Here is a 20,783-nt window from a genome sequence, read left to right as displayed (position 1 = left end):
CTTTTGCTGACACGGGTGGCTCGTGTTTTTGATCCAGACGTCCCACGTGGGATCCCTGGGGATGAGCCAGCAGCAGCGGTACTGGAGCCAGTCAACATTTTCCCTTCTCAAGGTTTTTTCCGACAGAAACCAAGTTTTTAGTCAAAGCAGAGATTTCTGCGGGTGATGTCTTGGGCTAAACTGAGTGCGGGGGTTGTTGAAAATTTGAAATTTTTTGGCTGAAATTTTCCTGTTGCCAAACACTGAACAATCTGTTTGTTCTTTTTTTCCCCACCTAAACCTTTGGAAGAAAAAAATGGCAAGGAAAATGAGAACTTTGTCGTGTTCCTCAGGGGTTCCCCCGGGATTCCAAACCTGTTTGCACATCAGCTCCGGTCGCCACCCCGACACACGCCGAGAGCTTCAAAGCGAATGAAGAGCTGGGGTCTGGCACCGGATGGGCCGTCCCGGAGAGAGGATGTCTGATCACAAAGAGTGGCCGGGCTGGGCTGGACCCAGGTTTAGTTGTGAAGCAGAGCAGAGGCTGGGGAAGTTTGAGGTATGAATGAAGCATGTCTCAGGCTACCGGGGTGGGGCACTGAGACCAGGAGAGGAAGACAGAGGGCTCTGCACACTCGGGGCACCTACCTCCCTGGCTCTGCCTCAGGGAGTTGTGGGTGGAGGGGTTATTGGTGGGTGAATGAGGATGAGTCACTGGCAGACCCTGGTGGCTGGTTTTCTGGGGTCCCAGCCAGCACCCCACTGGAAATCAACCTCCTCAGCCCTTTGACAGGGCGAGTGGCGGGTTGCGGAGAGCCGGCTGGTCGAGGGAGCTTCTGGTCTGCTAGCTGGAATGGCAGGGTCCCCTGGGACAGTGGAATCAGGGCTGGAGGAGAAGAGCTGAAATCCCCTCAGCTCTTGCCCACCTGCCTTAGGTAGGATCCAGGGAGCAGCCAGCTTTAAAGCCAGGCAAGCAGGGGATGCTGGGTGGGTGGAGGCCTTGTAACTCGGGGAGGTAATGCAGACCTTCACCTCCCCCACTGGGCTCCAGACTGCCGGCGCCCTTGGCCTGAGGCCGGCCCTCGAGCTCCAGCTCCGGTTTCACACCCAGGCAGCTCTCTGCAGAGGAGGCCTCTGCTTCCTCCCTAGGCTGGGAGAGGTCCGGCGGGAACCCCAGCCTCCCTCCGGCCATCGCGCTCCCGTGGCCCCGCGTGGCACCCAATGGGAGCCCGGGGAACGCTCTCCCCTGCAGCCTAATGGCTGGGAAGCTGACACCCTTCTGGAGGGCTTCTGATCTGGGGGGTCCCAATGGGCTGTGTGGGTGGGCCCTCTCCTCCAGGGGCAGCACCGATCGGCCGTGCTGGAAGACGTGGCTGGGGAAGCGCGACCAGTCGGGGGAGCTGGGCTGGGGGTACTGGGGAGGGGGGCAGAGCTGACGGCTGGAGTGGGGGCCGAGGCCGGAGTGCAGGATCGTTGGCAGGAAGGCGCCCAGGCGGGGGAACTTGTCTTGCACTCCCCCACAGCAGCAGGAGCCGAACAGGCAGGGAGAGGGGAGCGAGCTGAACTCTGGGGACAGGAACAGAGACAGGGAGCAAAGTGAGACCAGACCAAAGCCGACACCAGCCAGCTGCCCCCCACCGTGCATCCCAAGGCAGCCCCCACGTCACGGAGCCCAAGCTCACTGGCAGCGCTGGAGATGGAACCCAGGAGTCCTGAGTCCCCACATGCAGTGCCCAAGCCCCTAGGCCCCGCTACCTCCTTGAAAACGAGACCTCAATAGCTGGGCCTTCTGTGTGCGTGCTGGGGGTGGGGGGCTGAGCACACACTGGGCACTGGGCTGGGAGTCAGGACACCTGGATTCTTCCCGGGCTCTGCCACTGCCCTGCCAGGTGACCTTGGGCAAGTCACGCCACTGGTCTGTGCCTCAGTTTCCCCTCCTACCCTTGTTTATTCAGACTGCGAGCTCTTTGGGGCAAGGACTGTTTCTCCCTGTCTGCAGCGCCCGGAACAATGGGGCCTGGATCTGGCCCTAGGTGCTGTTATAATACAGCTCACGCTGGAGCTGTGGCAAAGGGGCTCTGGGGCGGGAACACCCCTGGTTCAGAGTGGCCCTGTGTCCTGTGCTCTGCCAGGGGCCCTGGACGGGGAGGGGGCCTGGGCAGGGCAGATCCAGACGGTTCTGTGTCCCTGCAAAGCCCCGCAGGGGTCACTGAAGCTGGGTCGCACCTTCCTCCCCTGGCCTGGCTCCAGAGCACCCAGGCGGGGGCTGCAGTCCAGGCTGCTGGGGATTAACCCTTCGAAAACCAGGCAGCTCTCTGTGCAGGTGACCCCTGCAAGGCAGCTGTGGCTGCCCAAAGTTTTCCAGAAACAGGCAGGTAGGGGGTTGAGCGGTGGGGGAAGGGCTTTTTGAGGTTTTTGCCCTTCCTGAGCCCCTCCCTGTTGGCAGGACATCCTCCCCCCACCCCTCCCATTTTAGGGACCTGCAGCAGGTAGTGGGAGTGTGCGGAGGGTGGGGGAGGGACAGTTGGATCCAGATTCAAATCCCCCCAAATTCAGGGGTGTTTGGATCCAGCTGGTCAGAGACCCTGGGGCAGACATGCCCCTGCGGGGCCCGCAGGGCTGGACTCAGCATTGCCCGGCACCATCATGCAGCCAGTGCCAGGAGCTGCCAGACGCTGCTGCGCGGACTGGTGAGAGGCTGGATCCTCTCACTCACGGTCCGGCTCGGACGCGAGCTGGGCCCTTCTTTCTCCCTTGCTGTGTTAACGGCAGCCACCCACTGATCTGGGACACTCACACACAAACACCAGTGCACTCACGCACAGGCGTGCGGGTACCGCCTTGAGGTCTCCTGAAAAGCTCCTCTCTGACCCTGCCCTGTGCTGCTGTCCCCCTTGTTGCCCCCTCCCTGTCACAGACACACATGGCACTTACGGGGCCCGCTGGCAGTCCCTTTCTTGTTCCCTGGGCTCGCCATGTCCAGCGGGTCCCTGAGGCCTCTGTGGAAGGCCAGCTGGTCGGCCAAGGCCTGGCGGGTGAAGATCATGTTCTGCAGGAGCTGGAGGGGGAATGAGCTTTGCAGTGGGGACCCCCATATTTAGGGTCCTAACAATGAGCCTGGGGTTCCTGGGGCAGCTGGGACTGACACTCACCCGCCCCCACCCACGGGGCAGTCTGTGACCCCATCCCAGCCCCGTGCACGGGGCAGTCTGTGACCTGCCCCCACCCACGGGGCAGTCTGTGACCTGCCCCCACCCACGGGGCAGTCTGTGACCCCATCCCAGCCCTGTGCACGGGGCAGTCTGTGACCTGCCCCCACCCACGGGGCAGTCTGTGACCCCATCCCAGCCCCGTGCACGGGGCAGTCTGTGACCTGCCCCCACCCACGGGGCAGTCTGTGACCTGCCCCCACCCACGGGGCAGTCTGGGACCCCATCCCAGCCCCGTGCACGGGGCAGTCTGTGACCTGCCCCCACCCACGGGGCAGTCTGTGACCCCATCCCAGCCCTGTGCACGGGGCAGTCTGTGACCCCATCCCAGCCCCGTGCACGGGGCAGTCTGTGACCTGCCCCCACCCACGGGGCAGTCTGGGACCCCATCCCAGCCCCGTGCACGGGGCAGTCTGTGACCTGCCCCCACCCACGGGGCAGTCTGTGACCCCATCCCAGCCCTGTGCACGGGGCAGTCTGGGACCTGCCCCCACCCACGGGGCAGTCTGTGACCCCATCCCAGCCCTGTGCACGGGGCAGTCTGTGACCTGCCCCCACCCACGGGGCAGTCTGGGACCCCATCCCAGCCCCGTGCACGGGGCAGTCTGTGACCTGCCCCCACCCACGGGGCAGTCTGGGACCCCATCCCAGCCCCGTGCACGGGGCAGTCTGTGACCTGCCCCCACCCACGGGGCAGTCTGTGACCTGCCCCCACCCATGGGGCAGTCTGGGACCCCATCCCAGCCCCGTGCACGGGGCACTCTGTGACCTGCCCCCACCCACGGGGCAGTCTGTGACCCCATCCCAGCCCTGTGCACGGGGCAGTCTGGGACCTGCCCCCACCCATGGGGCAGTCTGTGACCCCCATCCCAGCCCCGTGCAGGGGCAGTCTGTGACCTGCCCCCACCCACGGGGCAGTCTGGGACCCCATCCCAGCCCCGTGCACGGGGCAGTCTGTGACCTGCCCCCACCCACGGGGCAGTCTGGGACCCCATCCCAGCCCTGTGCACGGGGCAGTCTGTGACCTGCCCCCACCCACGGGGCAGTCTGGGACCCCATCCCAGCCCTGTGCACGGGGCAGTCTGTGACCTGCCCCCACCCACGGGGCACTCTGTGACCTGCCCCCACCCACGGGGCAGTCTGGGACCCCATCCCAGCCCCGTGCACAGGGCACTCTGTGACCTGCCCCCACCCACGGGGCACTCTGTGACCTGCCCCCACCCACGGGGCAGCCTGGGACCCCACCCCAGCCCCGTGCCCTGTGGTTACCGCGCTCTGCATGCCGGCGGAGACCCCGGACGGGCGGCACAGGCTGGCGGCCCCCATCAGCAGGGGCGGGGAAGGACAGTGCACGTCCCACGGCGGGTAAGTGACGAAGAGGAGTTTGCTGAAGTTAAACTTGTAGGTGAACCTCTTTCCCTTGGTCTTGTGCAGGATGCGCTTGTTGTAATAATACCTGGGGGCGGGGGAGAGGAAAAAGCCTGACAGGTTAGAGCAGCGGGGGACGGACGGACGTGTCACTAACCAGACAAGCACCAGGAAGCCAAGAGAAGATCCAGGAATCTTTTCCATTTGTATAAGAAAAACATTAAAATCTCCTCCTCTGCCCTGAGCAGCAGAACGCACTGGGCAGTAAAGCCCAGTCCTGCCCACCAGGCCTGACAGCAGAAATTTCCTTCTGACTTTGCTACGGTCTGTCTGCTTCCCCTCTGGGCTGCTCTCTGCTAGGTGGAGGGCAACAGAGACAAGAGAAGAGAAGAGAAGAGAAGAGAAGAGAAGAGAAGAGAAGAGAAGAGAAGAGAAGAGAAGAGAAGAGAAGAGAAGAGAAGAGGGACTATCTTTCCCTAGAAAAATAAAAGAGATATAAGCTCTTTCTCTCACTCTTTCTGTCCCCTTACTCTCTCTTTTCCATCATCCTTTTTTTTTTTCCTGCTCCAAAGGGTCGGGGATGGATCTGGGTGTCCCTCTGAGTCCATCCAAGGTACAGCCAGACTGAAATAAGTTTCCCCTCCTCCTTTAAATCCATGTCTGGATTTCACAGGTCACCTCTTATCTGTGTGCTAGGCCTGGGGCCTGAACTCCCCTAAAAGCAGGAGAATTCAGATCCCGGCCTGGATCAGGTCCATGGCTAGCAGGAGTCAGTTTGCCCTGATTCCTCACAGTGGGACGAGGCAGGACTCAGCAGCGAGGACTATAATGAGGCTGCTGGACACAGACAGACCCCGTGGTTCCCTCTAGCTTGGGGACTGAGCTACCTAGTGTCCCTGAATCCTGGATGGATCAAAGCGGTGCTGGAATGGGCTGCTCTCTGCCTCTCCACCAAATACCCAGTCTCTCCTTTGATCGATAAGACCCCTAGTCTCTGCCCTGGGTCGAGACGGGTTCCCGTGCTCCCCGCCCCACGTGGCCCCTTCTCCGCACCTGAGGGCCCGGCTCAGCTTGTCGTAGTTCATTTGCGGTTTGCATTTCCTCCTGCCCCACAGACGCGCCACCTCGTCAGGGTCCTTGATCACAAACTCCCCATACTCGCCCTGCTGCCAGGCGATGACATGGTGGAATTCCTCCTTCTGCAGCAGCTCCAGGATGAAGTGCCAGAGCTGGATCTGACGGGAGCCGGGGCTGGATTCTGCCTTGTAGGCCCAGTCTGGGAAAGCCAGCCCTGCAGAGCAAGTGAGAGCATAGTCATACCCCAGCTGTGGTGCCCTCAGCCTCCCCACAACTCCCAGGGGACTTCCTGGCTTCAAGTATTACACAGCATTGCTGTGTGGCTGTTAAACAGCTGCCATGTTCCACCCCAGAGGTGGCTGCATTTCAGTGCTGGGCAAGTGAGCCCTGTGCAGTGTAGGGTTGCCAGGCATCTGGTTTTCGACTGGAATGCCCACTGCCGACTGGGCACCGTTAAAAGTCCGGTCGGTGGGGCAGCGGGGGCCCAGGGCTAAGGCAGGCTCCCTGCCTGCTCTGGCTCTGTGCAGCTCCCAGAAGTGGCTGCCAGGTCCCTGCGGCCCCAAGGCACATGGTGGGCCAGGGAGGTGCCACGTGCTGCCCCCGCCCCGAGGGAACCACGACCAATGGGAGCTGCAGGGGTGACGCCTATGGGTGCGAGGGCTGCCCATGTGCCTTGAGGGGCAGCACGCGGCACCTCCCTGGCCGCCCATGTGCCTAGGGGCCGCAGGGACCTGGCGGCCACTTCCTGGGAGCCACGGTAAGCGCCGCCTGAACCCGCTCTCCGAATCCCCTCCTGCACCCCAACCCCCTGCCCCAGCCCAGAGTCTCCTCCCACACCCAAACTCCCTCCTGAAGCCTGCACTCCTCCACACATGCCCCAACCCCCTGCCCCAGCCCTGAGCTCCCTCCTGCACCCCAAAGCCCTCATCCCCAGCCACACCCCAGAGCCCACACCCCCAGCTGGAGCCCTCACCACCCTCCTGCACCTCAACTCCCTGCCCCAGCCCAGTGAAAGTGAGTGAGGGTGGGGCAGAGCGAGCGACGAAGGGCTCAGAGAAGGGGCGGGGCGGGGCTGTTCGGGTTTTGTGCAATTAGAAAGTTGCCAACCTAAGTGCAGCATTGCTGTGAGGATGTTAAACAGCTGCTGAGTTCCACCCCAGAGGTGGCTGCATTTCAGTGCTGGGAGAGTGATCCCAGTATGTATAGTCTGTAAAGGGCTCTGGGAGGAAAGTTGCTGCATAAAGGTACCAGATTGTGGTACCTCCAGGGGGATGTAGGTGCTCAGCACCTCTCAGGGCTGGGCCCCTCGCTCCCTAACTTAGCTTCACCCTGTGTAGCATTGCCAGACTTGGACTGGCTCCACAGGAGGAAAGGAAGACGCTCTTTCCTCTCTCCCCTTGGAGTTCCACGCGGCATGGTTTGTATTCTCACCTGAGATCCAGTAGGAGCTGGGGACCCCCTCAGACACGCAGCCACAGTGCATCTTACAGACCTGGGGACGCACAAAATCAAAGCCACCATGGCAGTGAAATGGAACATGGGCTCAGACCGCAGGGCACAATATGGTCTGATTACCATTGGAGGCCGTGTTGGGAGTCAGGACTCCTGGGTTCCATTCCCAGCTCTGCCACAGACTTGCTGCACGGTCTTAGGCAAGTCACTTCGCTGCCTTATGCCTCAGTTTCCCCCCTCTTTGCAAGGGGGACTATTACCTAACTCACAGGTGTATTTGACATCAGGGCTAAGAGGAAAGGGGTCTCCACACTCATTCATACGCAGCCACAGTCTGGCTCCCTCAGGGATCTCTCCTCTTGTTTCTTGCAGAACACGTACTGTCGGGTGGCACACGACATTTGCATAAATCAAGGAAATAAACACAGGGTGCATGTGTTGTGGTTGCTGGGAGCCCTTGGCCAAAGGCCCTTGGGAGTGTCAAGAAACCTGCCACCATGCCTCAGGCTGGGGTGTTCTCTCCAGCTGCCCCTCCTAAACCCAGAGCTACAGCTCGCAAGCCCTGGCCCGTGGAGGATGTGGGAAGAGTCACTCCAGTTCAGGACATCCTTGTTCTGCTGAGTGTGTGTGTCTGTCCCTGCAAATAGCACCTAGATGTCAACCAAGTCAGGACCCCCGTCCAGCAACGACCCCTCCACAGCTCCCCATACTGGGCCATATGGATACGCTCTATTATTATTTGCCCTGTGGGGCCATAACCATAGAGTGGGGCCCAACAAACCTCCACCAGCAACAACCAAAAGACAGTCCTTGCCCCGAGGATTTTGCAGGCTGAAGAATAAAAAGTGTCTAACAATCTCAAAAATAACATTATAAAAATCAAGATAATAATCTAAGGACCAGGGTAGGGTACAGTATATAACCCGATCATCTACATCATAGCAGCCAGCGAAGACACAACGATCATTAAGGACGCTCTCCAGTATAAAGTTACGAGGCGTCGTGTTTCTTTAGACTTAAAGGGCCTGATTCTTGTTCACACTAAGGCTCCTTTATTCAGTTCCGGCCAGGCCAAGGCTGTAACGTCGCTATAGCTATAATTTACTCTCACTTTAAGGCCCCTAAACATTGCCAGAGTGGCAGGCAAACAAGAATGAAGCCCAGATTATTGCTCCTGCTAACAATACACAGAACTCTCGGTGGAACTGGGTGATGCTCAGTTCAGGGTCGGCCCCGTAGGACCCGATTCTTTCTCATACTCAGACAGGCCCCCTTCCGTGGGCGCTGTGGTCCTCCTGCAGCGACTGCCGAAAGGGGCCAGAGTGTAAATAGGAATTAGGGCCTACAGCACATTGCCCCTCCAAAGTACTTTCCAAACATGAACTGATTCAGCGTCATGATCAAGGAGATCAGGCCGGCTCTTGCTCAGAGCTTGGAGTTGGGCGTCCGGATGCAATGTGACATGAAGACCCGGTGAAATATATTTGCCAAAGTCAAAAGGGCAGGAGCTAGTGGATGAAAGTGAACAAGGAATGCAGGAGAGGGACCAATATAACCCGTGGGTCATAACAAATGTGAGAAGGAGAAACCCGAAGCATTGGTCAGCACTGGGAGTGAGAGACTCGAGGCTGAGGGAAACGGGGGCAGAGAGATTGCCGAGGGGGATGTGTGGTGAGAGAGAGAGAGAGAGAGAGAGGCAGTTTTGGAGAGGGGGCTGGAAGGAACAATCCTGCACTGACCCTCATTTGGACACACTTGACTGGACATAGCAAGCTTTTCCCATCACTTCTGTACCTCAGACGAAGAGCTGTGTAACTTCACCGCAGACAGATGCCACCTCCACTTCTTGCCAGGCAGCCGTGAGAGAGTGTATTTCCTCCTCTTGATTGCTCCTTCTGCTGATTTCCCTTTGAGGAGCGTAGAGAGGCTGGATATGGAGCCAGCCAAAGCCCCTTCTGCACCCTAAAGACCCAGCCTAGACCCACGCGCTATAGGGCATGTCGTTCCTTTCTGCCTTTGCACCTCACGTCTCCTTGACCAACATTCGGAAAACCATGTCTATTGTCTATATCTCTAGAAGACCTGTCCTCTGCTCTCTTGTCTCCAGGAGACTTCTACACTTCATTGTCTACAGATTCTTCAGCGGTTCTGGACCTCTCACTCCTGACTTCTCCAGGGCATCACTGCAAACTGTGAGTGGGGATGCATTGATTTGTTACTTGGGCCCAATATTTCTGAAGCAGAAGGAAGAATTATATAACAAATGCCTGGCTGGAAAATTAAATCAAAGGACCTTCACTTTTCCCCAAGATCTAGGTCTCCAATTTGGGCAAATATCTCAGTCACTCTGCTGTGATTGTAAGAGAAATTCCCTGCCCCCTCCCCCCACACCCCTTCCATTAGGGTTGTTACTTAAGAAAAATGCAGTTTTTTTAATTGAGAAAACTCCTTTGTTGGTTATGATTTATAACCATTTTCTGAGCGTCTTAACACATTTCAGGATTTCAAACATCATAGGGTGATAAGCAAAAAACCCCATTCACCCAAAATTCCCTAGGTAAACTGCTGGCTCAGAAAGAAAGAAATTGACTAAGGGTTGAAAGTGGCCCCCTTGAAAATCACAGCCTTGAAAACTAGAAATCTTGGGAGCTCTCAGATCTAGTCTTCACCTACCTTGCCGCTGAGATGTGGATCTCTGGGGATTTTTTTCAGCTAGAAACTACTGCATGCAGTTAGAAATGAATGAGAAAGAGAGAGACTCTGAGAGTTTTAGGAAGATTCATCTTTATATATAAAGGAGGGGGAAGGGTTAATTTTAAATCTTCTTACCCCACTCCCAGGGAAAAGAGGGAGCGAGAGCTCCTACTCCTGAGGCTGGAAGGATTTGAAATTTTCCTGCTGGGTTTTCCATCGGCCCATAGTAAAACTGCAGTTAGTCCTCTGCACCCTGCTTTTTAAATTGTGAACAGACAAGCAGCAAGGTTGTGGCTGAACGTACCTGCAGTGTCCTCCTGGACAAAGTCACCCACAGGGAGACGCAGGAGAAGGAAGGGCTCGGGCTTGTAACCAGCCAAGAGCGACTCTTCTTTTTATTTTTGCAATACAAGAATTTAAGAAATTCATGGTTCAGTTGAGATAAAGGGCAAGCCCCTCAGCTGGTGTGAATCGGCATAAGACCCTTGAGGTCAACGGAGAAACTTGGAGTTTCACTCGCTGAGGTTCTGGCCCTACGACTTAAAGAAGGCAGGTTCTGCACAAAGAGAAGAGTCGGGATTGGTGAATTTCACATCTTTCAACCCCCCTAGGAAACACTCTAAAAAGAAGAAACCCCCCTAACATTTTATCCCCAATCAACAGAGAGCCGAAGAAAGGCCTGACTGTACCCACTTATCCACATGAGAAATGGGACTTGTGTGAATAAAGCTACTCACACACATAATTGTGTGTGGATTCTCTGCAACAACTGCCTTTCCAGGACCCACTGATCCCATGAAAATAATATTCAAATCCAGTTTGGTTAGCTTTTTTTTTTTTTTTTTTTTTTTTACAAACAGCTGTTTCATAACCCCTTTCCACAAAAGCCATCGCCACTAGAGAAAAGAATCCATAGGATGAAATGCATTTAATATTAGTTCTCTTTTTTAAACTGTGGGGTTTTTTTTCTTCCTGAACTTTCCCTTATTTTCCAGAAAAGTCTAAACTGGCTAATTTGAGAATAAAAACAAAACAAAAACCAAACAAACAGAACCCCAAAACACTGCAAATTATTTGGGAATGTTACTGCAATGGGCAACAGGACATTTGGAAAAAAAAAAACCCACAATGTTAAAGCAAATAATAGAGAGAAAAGTAGCTTTAAAGGGAAAATAGGGTGAAAAGGAAACAGGAAGCCAAAAAGCATCAAAATCTGGAGAGAAGAAACATATTTTGCATTGTCAGGATCCCAGGGAGAAAAAATCCAGGGTGGAAAACGATTAGCCCCATGGTGTGCCCTTGGGTCGCACAGAGCAAATGGCTGCTCAGGAGCAGACTGGCAGAGACTTGGGCCCAGTAACGGGCCTTTCTAATATCAGTGGGAGTCTTTCCACTGACTTCCACAGGCGCCTGTTCAGAACACACACGCACAAAGGTCCGATCCTGCAGCATGCCACTGAGGGCCCGATCCTGCAAACACACCACTTTGGTCAGTTGTTCCACCACGGTTTTCATCTAATGCAGTTTATTATAAAAACAAACGAACAAGCAAAAACAACAGATTTCTTCCATCATGGGAGGACTTGCGGGGAAGAAGGTGCCCACATTCATAGATATTGGTGTCGGAATGGTCCCGAGGTAGGTGACAGAATCTGCATTTGGCAGATTCTAACCAGGCAGCTGGTTTTGTATGCAACGCATAAACAATAACTTTGATGACGGCTCCAGGCATCGCTGAAATCAATGGCGATTTCCCACTGATTTCAGCAGGCTTTGGATCAGGCCCATGGTGCAGAACCTGATTTGATAAAAATCACATTCTCTCTATATTCAGATCCAAAATGTCACTGAGGAGAAGATGATTGCGACTAAACTCCCGTCTGTTAAATGGAAACATCCAGTGTGATTTAATATTCACTCACATTAAAAACAACAACAGAAAATCATTACAATGGGGCGGGAGGGAGAGTGCAGTTCCCTGGTCAAAGTCCTCCACTTCCTACTACCACCAACTCAAGGTGAAATTTATCAAGTCCATCTTTTCCCTTATTCCAGAACCTGCCTTTATTTTGGGCCAGATACTCACCTAGTGTCCCCAACTCTGCTTTTGCATTTTCCTTTTATTATATTTTCTGGACATTACAGTCAAATAAAGACAATCCTCTCTGCTTGGCTTAAAGCAGAAGTGCAAACAGGCCACTGAGGATAACAGATCGGAAGGGGAAGGCGAAGATATTAAAGACACCTCTGTTATTTGATTGGCATTTAAGTTCATGAATAATGATTTTATTGTTTCTTTTCCAGCTTTCTTTCTTTTTCCCCATCTTTCTCTTTTGTTTTTCTTTCTTTCTTTGCTTCTTTATCTTGTTTTCATTATTTAGGGCTGGGGGCGGGGATGTTTGGATTTTTGGATTTTACGTCTCTTTGAAAAGTAAAATCCTGTTTAACAGATGCATAGAAATGAAATCCTCGTTGGTTTATCTGTTTTCAATAGAGACCTTGCTTTATAGTTTGCTTTCCTTTCTGCAAAGCCCGCCATATCAATACGCGGCAGTGTTTTTCTTTTTACAAGTCGAGTGTTCGTAGGTCCTGATCCTGAAAAAGCTTAAGCCATGAGCAGTGTCGCTCACGTGAAATAATCCCACTGGGCCCGGTTCCGAGTGACACTGCTCTGCTAGCGCAAAAGGGTGGGTAAAGGGACCTTAGCGTCACTCAGAACTGGGCCCATAGAGGGAGGGAGACGTGGGGGCGGGGGGCAGGGAGAATGGACTCACATGGCAGGAGTTATGAAGAAGAGGAGAGGAGGAAGAACAGACATGAGTGGAGGGAGGAAAGCGAGACAAGGGCTGATTCTGATCTCACGCTTGTGTTACCCCAGGCTCATTCTGCTAGCTGTAGTGAAGTGCCTCCTGATTTACACCACAGGGAGATCAGAGTCAGGAACGCCTGTGGAGGGCGGCTGGCCAGTGCTCTAGAGGGGCAGGGAGTTGCTAAGTGTTGCATCGTAGAGAGTTATTCCCCCCCGCCCCCTGCCCACACTACCCCCGGCAGGATGCAGCGTAACTGCTCCCCCGGGTTATTCCGACCACAGTCAGGCCCTGACCCCGCAGGCTCGTAACTTTAAGTGTCTGAAGCAGCTTGGATAGAATTATACCAGGGTGACAGATCAGAACGTGGCTCAGCGTGTGTGGGGAAAGCCCCCAAACTGGCACTGGGTAAGCAGCATATATCTGTCCCTAGCACTCCACATACTGCCTAGTGGTTAGAGCGGAGTCGGGAAAATGAGGGGCTAGGACTCCTGGGTTCTAGCCCCAGGTCTGGGAGGGGAGTGGAGTCTATTGGTTAGAGCAGCAACGCCTGGGAGGGAGGACTCCTGGGTTCTGCCCCTGGCTCTGCCACAGCCTGGGCTTGTTGACCCAGTCACCTCACCTCTCTGTGCTGACGGACAGCGCCTGGTGTTTTCAGGCTGCACCCCCTAGCTTGGTTTCCGGGGGCTCTGTACCAGCTCGCCCTGCCCAGCCCAGGGCAGGAGGGGAGGATGAAACCCCGGGGAAGAAGCAGACGCCCATGAGGGGAGATGAACGAGACAGGGTGCGGCTGGGAGAGTGTTTCATGCTTGTTGGCGCGAAACAAACCAGCCTGGATCTTTGAAGCAAGACTTGGCTGGGTTCCTGCCCCTTTATCTCTCCCAAATCCCCCTCCAATCGCCTTAGCTGGCCCTGCACAGCCATCCCAGGGCGTTTCAGCCTCCTCCTCCTTAGCGGAGAGCAGGTGGGGGGGAAGAGGGTCAAGGGCCTGTTTGTTTAAAAGCGTCTAATGCTATTAAAGCAAGCCGATTAGGGGACATTGGAACAGTCCGGAGCCAGGGAGGGGGGAGCAGGGCTTGGGCAGATGGCTTCCTTCCCAGGAGGGAGCCGTGAATGCAGGGGCCAGATCTTCTCTCACAGGTGAACCTAGCCCTGGGGAAAGGGGCTGGCGTGACAGCTCTGTCCTCAGAAGAGACACTCCAGGGAGGAGCAGCGACAGGGGACACACACACACCAGCCTCCATTTAACGGAGTTGTTTTCTGCTACTGGCCAGAGCAGGGGGCTGAGAGCCCGGACACCGGGGTTCCCTTTCCAGCTTTTCAGCGAGCGTGTCTAGCAGGCGGTGCAAGGGACGTGAGTTCTAATCCTAGCTTTGTCAGTACCAGATGCTGCCGGTTCTCAGGTATTAGGCACTGAGGGCCTGATTCTCATTTGTACTCTGCCCCCTTTATACCACTCTGGCAGCGAAAAGGGGCCTCAGTGTAACTGACACTAGGCTATCTGTACTGATGCACTCGGTACAACTGTGATTTGATAGATAGACTGACAGAGTTTAAACAATCCCTTCCCCGCACCTCAGTTTCCCTATCTGCAACATGGGTCTGATGATAAGAACACCTAGTGCTTTCCATCCGTAGATCTCAAAGCATTTTCCAAAGGCGGTCGGTATCACTATCCCCATGTTGCAGACGGGGACATTGAGGCACAGAGCGGGGAACTGACTTGCCCATGTGCATCCAGCAGGCCAATGGCAGAGCGAGGAACAGAACCCAGATCTGCTGAGTCCCACCTCCCTCATTTGAACCCCCTAGATAACACTCGCTGAACAGCTGGGTATGGGACCCAGGAGTCTGGACACCCCGTCTCCACTGCTCTAACCACTTCCCTGCTCTGCCTGTCTAGTTTGCCTCTTTGAGGGAGTGCCTCTTTAACCCCCTCCTTGGCTTCTCACTGCCTTTCATTGGGGCGCGCTTAGAACCGACAGTTGGATCCTCAACTCTTGTATATCAGTTCACACCAGCAGAGGATCTGCCCCCGCATCCCAGCCTGCAGGCCTGATTCTGATCTCACTCTGGTGTCAGGCCGGAGTAGCTCCATTGGAGTCAGAGGTGTAGCCATGGAGGGAGTGGGAGGAGAATCAGGCTCCGGGTCTCGCTCAGCTCTCCCACCCCCACTTAAGTCTTTCTTCCGACCCCAGGTGCTGATTCTCCTCATTTGCTGGTCTGGGTCTCTCGGGGAAGTGGTATTTAAAAGGCTTTTGTAACACTGTCAAACAGAAACCTTAAACGAGGAGCGGGGGCCAGATTCAAAAGGATGAAGGTCACTCAAAGTAAAAGCCCTGGAAACTGGCAGGCCAGACAAGGCTCAGAGCATCCCAGCTGGGATAGGTTCTGGGCCACAGGAGCCAGGAGCAAATCCTGGGGGCAAAGCTTGGGACCAGAACCAGCCCCCAAGGCGAGTGAGTAGCTGAGTCTGGCTGTCTCCATCACAGTCTTTCCCGCTGCTCACCCACCATGGTTAGGTTGTGAACAGGCAGCTCAGGCCGACTATGATAGCGTAACACACAGCCACAAAGCTGGGGTAGGACAGAGAGCCCCTGGCGCATGGACCGGCAGCCTGGTACAGAGGTGAGGGTGACAGGCTGGGCGTCGGGAGACCTAGATTTTATTCCTGGCTCTGAGCTGCTGGGTGACCTTTGGCAGTTCACTCCCTGTCTCCTCTAGTTCGGCCAGAAGCTCTTTGGGGGCAGGGATTCCCCCTCACTGCGTGTGTGCAGTGCCCAGCGCGACGGGGCCCAAATCCTGCTCAAGGCGTCACTGCCGTACAGAACAACGCGTCTCCCCTTAGAAGCAGCCGCTTCTTCTGAGTGCTCCCTGCTGGCACATACTCCCCTGATGACTGGAAAGGGAGGGAAATGTTAATGAGCAGGCAGTTCAGGGGGCTGGATGCCAGTCACATTGCTGTGCCTCAGTTTCCCCACGTGCATAGCTATTCATGCATGTCTAGAGCCTGTGTCTCATTTACATGGCCCTGGCTGCGTGAAGGGGACTTGGTGTAATCCAGACTCAGGCCTCTACACACATAGATGGACACAGGCCTATATATAAACACATGCCCACGCAGACCGGCATGATGCCCACTTGCACTTCAAGTGCCTGGCAAGCTGCCCTCTCAGCGGAGAGCAGCACCCAACCTCCCCAGCTGCAGATGTGAGCCCCAGCGTACAAGTCGGCACCTCCTTATTCGTGTTCCCAGAGAGAACTAGCCTCCCCCTGCTGAACTCGAAACCCTTGAGCAAGGCTGGCAGCTAAGAACAGAGCACTCTTCACAGTCACACCGGCTGAGCAGAGGCAAGGAGGCTGGCTCAGCTCCAGCCCAACCAGCGATTGACTCTGGGATGAATCGGATGCTTTGATGCTAGAAAAGCCCTATAAAAGTAATGTTTAAAAAGGCCTCCCTTGCGCCGCTGCTCGCTGTTGCACCAGGGGTTGGGGGAGCATTTAAGCCAGGCTTCTGGTCCCGAGCAATCCTGGCCTGCCTTAAAGGGGCCAGTGCACCGGGTTATACTATATAGTGGAGCCGATGCACTGGATACAGCAAAAAAGAGCAAGGGCGGGGGTCATTGCCCTCCCTGGGCCGTAACGCTCGCCACACACAACCCAACCCCATGCGAAGCTCGTCCGGATTTCAGTTTTGTTGCAGGATTCGCGACAGCTCTGGAGAGAACCCAGGGCTGATTGAGGAGCGCTGCCGTTTTCCTCTCTCCATGTAAACCCAGGGGCTGCGTGGCCCTTTCGACTCAGAGGCCCACTTGGATTGTGGGGTGCAGATCCAGAAGCACAAACCCCACGCGGAAGACAGCAAAATAAATGGTTACGCGGCTCCTGCTGCTGCCCGCAGGGCCCCATGGGAGTAGGTGCTGAGCATGCAAGTCAGAAGGGACAGTGCCCGCACTGTTTGCCACCCTGCTTTGCGCTGGTGTCACGGACAGCGCCAGGTGCAGGGCGACGGAGGATTGGGCCCTTGCGCATTCTCTCTCTCTGGCTCTGCTTAGGATTCACACTAAGAAGGGGACTTGGATTTGGGATGGAATATTAGCCGCCTTTATCCTCCAAGCCCCGACCTAATCCTAGAAGCTCTTTGGGGTTTTCCGTCTCTGGGTAAATCCCCCTCAGCACTGATGGACAATCCTGGCTGGTATCAGAGGGAATAATCCAGTCAGTAGCACAGCCCATCTCGGGTAATCCCACCCCCCTCCCTCTGCCACTTTCCCCACCGGCAGCCCCTTCCCGGGCCTCCAGCTGTGGGAAGCAAAGCTCAGGCATGAAGAGCGTCTTGTTGTTCCAGTTTTTGAATCATGATGCTTAGCACTTTTTGCAGCCCAGGACAGTCCCGATGCATCCTCCCCACCTACATGCTCGTAGAGGGCTGACTGCCAAAAGCCGCTGGGAGTGCATTTGTTACGGGCTTAGAGATATGAAAGCAGTAAATAAAATTGCCCTGAGCTGAGACAGGTCAGGGGGATGCTGTACCCTGATGAATATATCCGCCTCCTAGTGAGAGACTGAATGGGCCCAAACTGGAATGACTGGGTCAGATCCACAGGTGTAAGTATGACTTCTATATCTGGGATGGGGGGGTCTCCAGTTCAGCCAATGGGGCTGCGCGTGGGGGGGCGGAATTTCCCTCCTGCCTCAGGCTTGCAGTTTGGGGGGAAATGTCCCCCCCTACTCCCCAAACTATGCCCATGGTCAGATTCTCAGTTGATGCAAATCATCTCGCTCCATTGAAGTCAATTTATGCTGATTGACACCAGTTAAGGATCTGGCCCATGGATCCCAGTCCTCCTCCATTCCTTGGCACATTGGGGGTTCAGCTCAACGAGACCACCCCCCAGCTCTACACAGGATGGGTTTTGAGAGAGGTCTGCGGCTGGCACTGGGGTGGGGGCGAGATGCATCTTGCTACAGCTGCCCAGCGGTACCATCCCATGAGCACGCTGGTTCCCCTGCTCTGTGGATGCTGCTAAATCCTCTCCAGCTAGAGACACGTTTCTCCCCAGGGCTCGTGAAGACTCTTCTAATCTGAAGAGCATGTTATTATTGCCTGTGGGATGCACCACCCGGAAGGTAATTTCACAACCTTTCCCTGGGGAGGAGACCCCTCCGACCCCCACACCTCAAGGACAGGCCATGCTCCCTCCCTTCTCAAATGGTACAAGTCCTGCACCGTGCCGGTCTCATTGCAAGAAGCAGCACGCCGAAGAAGTTAGTTCGCCAAGCAAGGCTGTCGCCTTGGTCTCTGGTTACACAAAAATGGTTTTAAATGGGGGAAAGAAATGAACACAAGCAGTCCTGGGGGTGATCACAAGCCCAGGGTTGGCGGGAACCCTACGGTTACAATATTGACAGCCCATCAGCCCCTGTGCACCGAAGGAGCGGGTTTCATTCCTGGTAGAGTTAAAGTTCTGTCCCGTCTGCGAACACCATCAAAAGGTGGAAACCCTCAGGTGAGAATAAAAGGTGTGATGGGAAGCAACGGCCCACGTGCATCCAACAGCACAGAGCCACCTGATCCCAGGGGAAGTTCTGCTGGGCTATACGGAAGGATGGGAGAGGGTCGGAGTGGCAGCAGATTTCAGAGGACAGCAAGGATCTAAGAACTGGGCGACTGGAAATCCGAAGTGATGACAAAGATCTGGAGATACCTACAAGGGAGAAAATTCTCTTTATTAAAGACCTCCCCCCCGAATGGGTTGCTGCTCTCTTACCTTTCCGAGCCACCTGGATCCCTCTTGGTCTCTCTTCCCCGCTCGCTCTGTCTGTCGCACACGACTTGTGCATTTCATCACATGCTGCGTTAGGGTTACTTAAAATGAAAACCCAGCACTCCACACTCCCAGGAGGGCGTCCGCGGTTGCAAAGACAATCGCGTTAACCCTCGCAGGTCTCCAGCTGCCGACCGCTGCATGCTGCGGGAGATGGCAGCCCCAGGTCTCGTCTCCTCCTTGCGCGGGCTCCCCGGTTGGGAGAGGAAGCTCGGTGAACGTGGTTCGTTTCTCCCCACCCCCTACCCCATTCCCAGGCAGAAATTCCACGGCCATTATCTGCAGCCGGTGCTGGGAGCTGTTCTCTGCAGCGACCCCTGCTGGGAGCGATGGGTGGCAGAGACACCAGGCTGTGGTCTCTCCTGCCATAGGCAATGAGCAGAGCAAATGCCCATGCTAATAAGAGGTGGCAGTCTCTGGGAAGGGAGCAAAGGGCCCAGCAAGAAAAGGGGGAAAGAGTTCCCTCACTCTTCGGAGGGGGAGTAACTAACCGGAAGGGGCTGGGATTGGATCTCGCTTAGCTGCTGAAGGACACCTACTAGAGACCTTGGCTGGAGCTTTCCAGGGCCCAGCTAGGGGTGGGGAAGCCCAACAAGATGGAATATGGAACCTGAGTGCTCCAAAAAGGCACAACACCCAGTTACCTGCCTACCGTGGAGCCGCTAGATGAGGGCGCCAATATCTGGAGGTCTCCACGGAGATCAGGGCTTGTTGTGCTGGGCATGGCGCAGAAAACGGAGGACAGGCCCCGCAGCGAAGAGCTTACAGTCTAAATAGCCAAGACAGACAAGCAGCAGGAGGGGAAGCAGAAAGCAACTTAAGCAGAGCCAGGCACAGGACCCGATCTCTGGGCAACTGGTCTTGCACCCGGACCATGGGGTCACGTGGCCGGAGGGCTGGCAGTTGAGACAGGACGCACTGAAGGCGCCCGGTGGCACATCCCACCAGCTGAAGCTTCTGTTCCACGCGGTCTCTAGAGGGAGCGTTCAGAGACACCTTATTGCCCCACTGCTGGGGGAGTCGAGATTGGTATTGGCCATTGGGCAAGCAGGAGTGGGGCAGCAGCAGCCGCCTTTGGCCATTGCAACACAGGGTGCGTTGGCATGTGTTACTTAGCTCCTCTAGGTAACGCGGGCACAGCCCGGCAGCCCTGTGCTGCTAACAACTCCCGCTTCTCACCTCCAGATGTTCTCGTCCTCGGCCCACTTCGGCTGTGCCTCCTGCTTCCAGCTCGTGTTGTTGGTGCCGGGCTGCTGCCACCTTCCGGCGCCTGCGACGAGGACGGCTCTCTAGAGGATGCCTGGGGTGCCGCACGTCTTGCTTCTCCACTCACGTAATGGGCGGTCTTGGGGCTAAGGCACTGAGCTAGCGACCTGGGTTCAATTCCTGCCTCTGCCACAGACTCTGTAGGACGGGGACAATAATCCTTCTAACTTGCCTAATTAAACAGTGAGTTCTTCCAGACCGGGACCATGGGCCTGATATGGACTGAGCCCTCAGGACTCAGAATCATGAGAGCCCTGGGGAGGTCTCCAATGGTGGGAAAGACCCAGTGAGTTGCCAGAACTAGGGTTTTTCATCCCAGCCTGTTCTGAAACAGGGAAGGATGTCTCAGAGATGCAGCCAAGCCGTTCTCCTCCAAAATCACTAGCTCAGATCCAGCCCAGGATTGAAAATCAAGACTCAAGGGCACCAGTGTGAAATGAGTCAGTGGGGCTCAGTCCACTTCTAAGGGGAGAGGTGTCTACGTTACAGGAAACCATCATTACTCAGGGCCTTATTCACTCACCCTGATGACAGCCAGAGGACTGGACACCCTCAAGTTGCAGTCTCTCTCAGGTACTGATACAACCCGCAGGTACTGCAGTGCCTGTGTACATCACAACCTTTAATGCATTCACCCTCCCGACACCCTGTCCGGTTGGGCAGGGCTGTTATTCCTATTTGACCAACGGGAAACTGCCACAAAGAGGCTAAGTGAGTTGCCCAAGGTCAGATAAGAAATCTGTGGCTGAACGGGGACTTGAACTCACCCCTTTGAAGCACATCCCAAGCACTGCCCCAGGTAGGAAGGAAATGCATGAAGGAAGTTTGGTCTTCTGCTGTCCCTGCTCTGCGCAGCGTTAGCTCTCCTAGCTCCAGTCAAGAACTTTTTTAAAAAGAAACAATCCCCAACAGAGAGTTTGAGGAAGAGCAGCTAGTGGCTTGCTTGGATCTCCGCATCTCTGCAACCTGATGCTCAGGGGAACGCGGGGTTTGCCCAGAGGGAAGGTTGGCCCACAAGGGATCCCTTGGTCTCTCTGCAGCATTTGGCATGGCAATCTCTGCTCAGCACTTCAGGGCTGCCTAGCACAAGGCCCCGGCTCCAC

The 20,783-nt window shown here is 55.5% G+C and overlaps 1 protein-coding gene across 1 annotated transcript; it reads right to left on the bottom strand.

The window, feature by feature from the left end:
• Window positions 1-910: 910 nt before the first annotated feature.
• On the bottom strand, window positions 911-18,435 carry ETV3L (ETS variant transcription factor 3 like). Its single transcript, XM_077841709.1, has 6 exons — window positions 18,358-18,435; window positions 7,065-7,125; window positions 5,610-5,847; window positions 4,458-4,644; window positions 2,914-3,037; window positions 911-1,545 (listed from the first exon to the last, which is right to left on the bottom strand). Exons 1-6 carry the CDS (start codon window positions 18,433-18,435, stop codon window positions 911-913), a joined length of 1,323 nt encoding a protein of 440 aa, XP_077697835.1.
• Window positions 18,436-20,783: the final 2,348 nt, after the last annotated feature.

Source organism: Eretmochelys imbricata, chromosome 24 (assembly GCF_965152235.1).
Source record: "Eretmochelys imbricata isolate rEreImb1 chromosome 24, rEreImb1.hap1, whole genome shotgun sequence".
Lineage (NCBI taxonomy): Eukaryota > Metazoa > Chordata > Testudines > Cheloniidae > Eretmochelys > Eretmochelys imbricata.
Note: the sequence above shows the minus strand (reverse complement) of the source record. Positions and strands in the feature narration are given on the sequence as shown.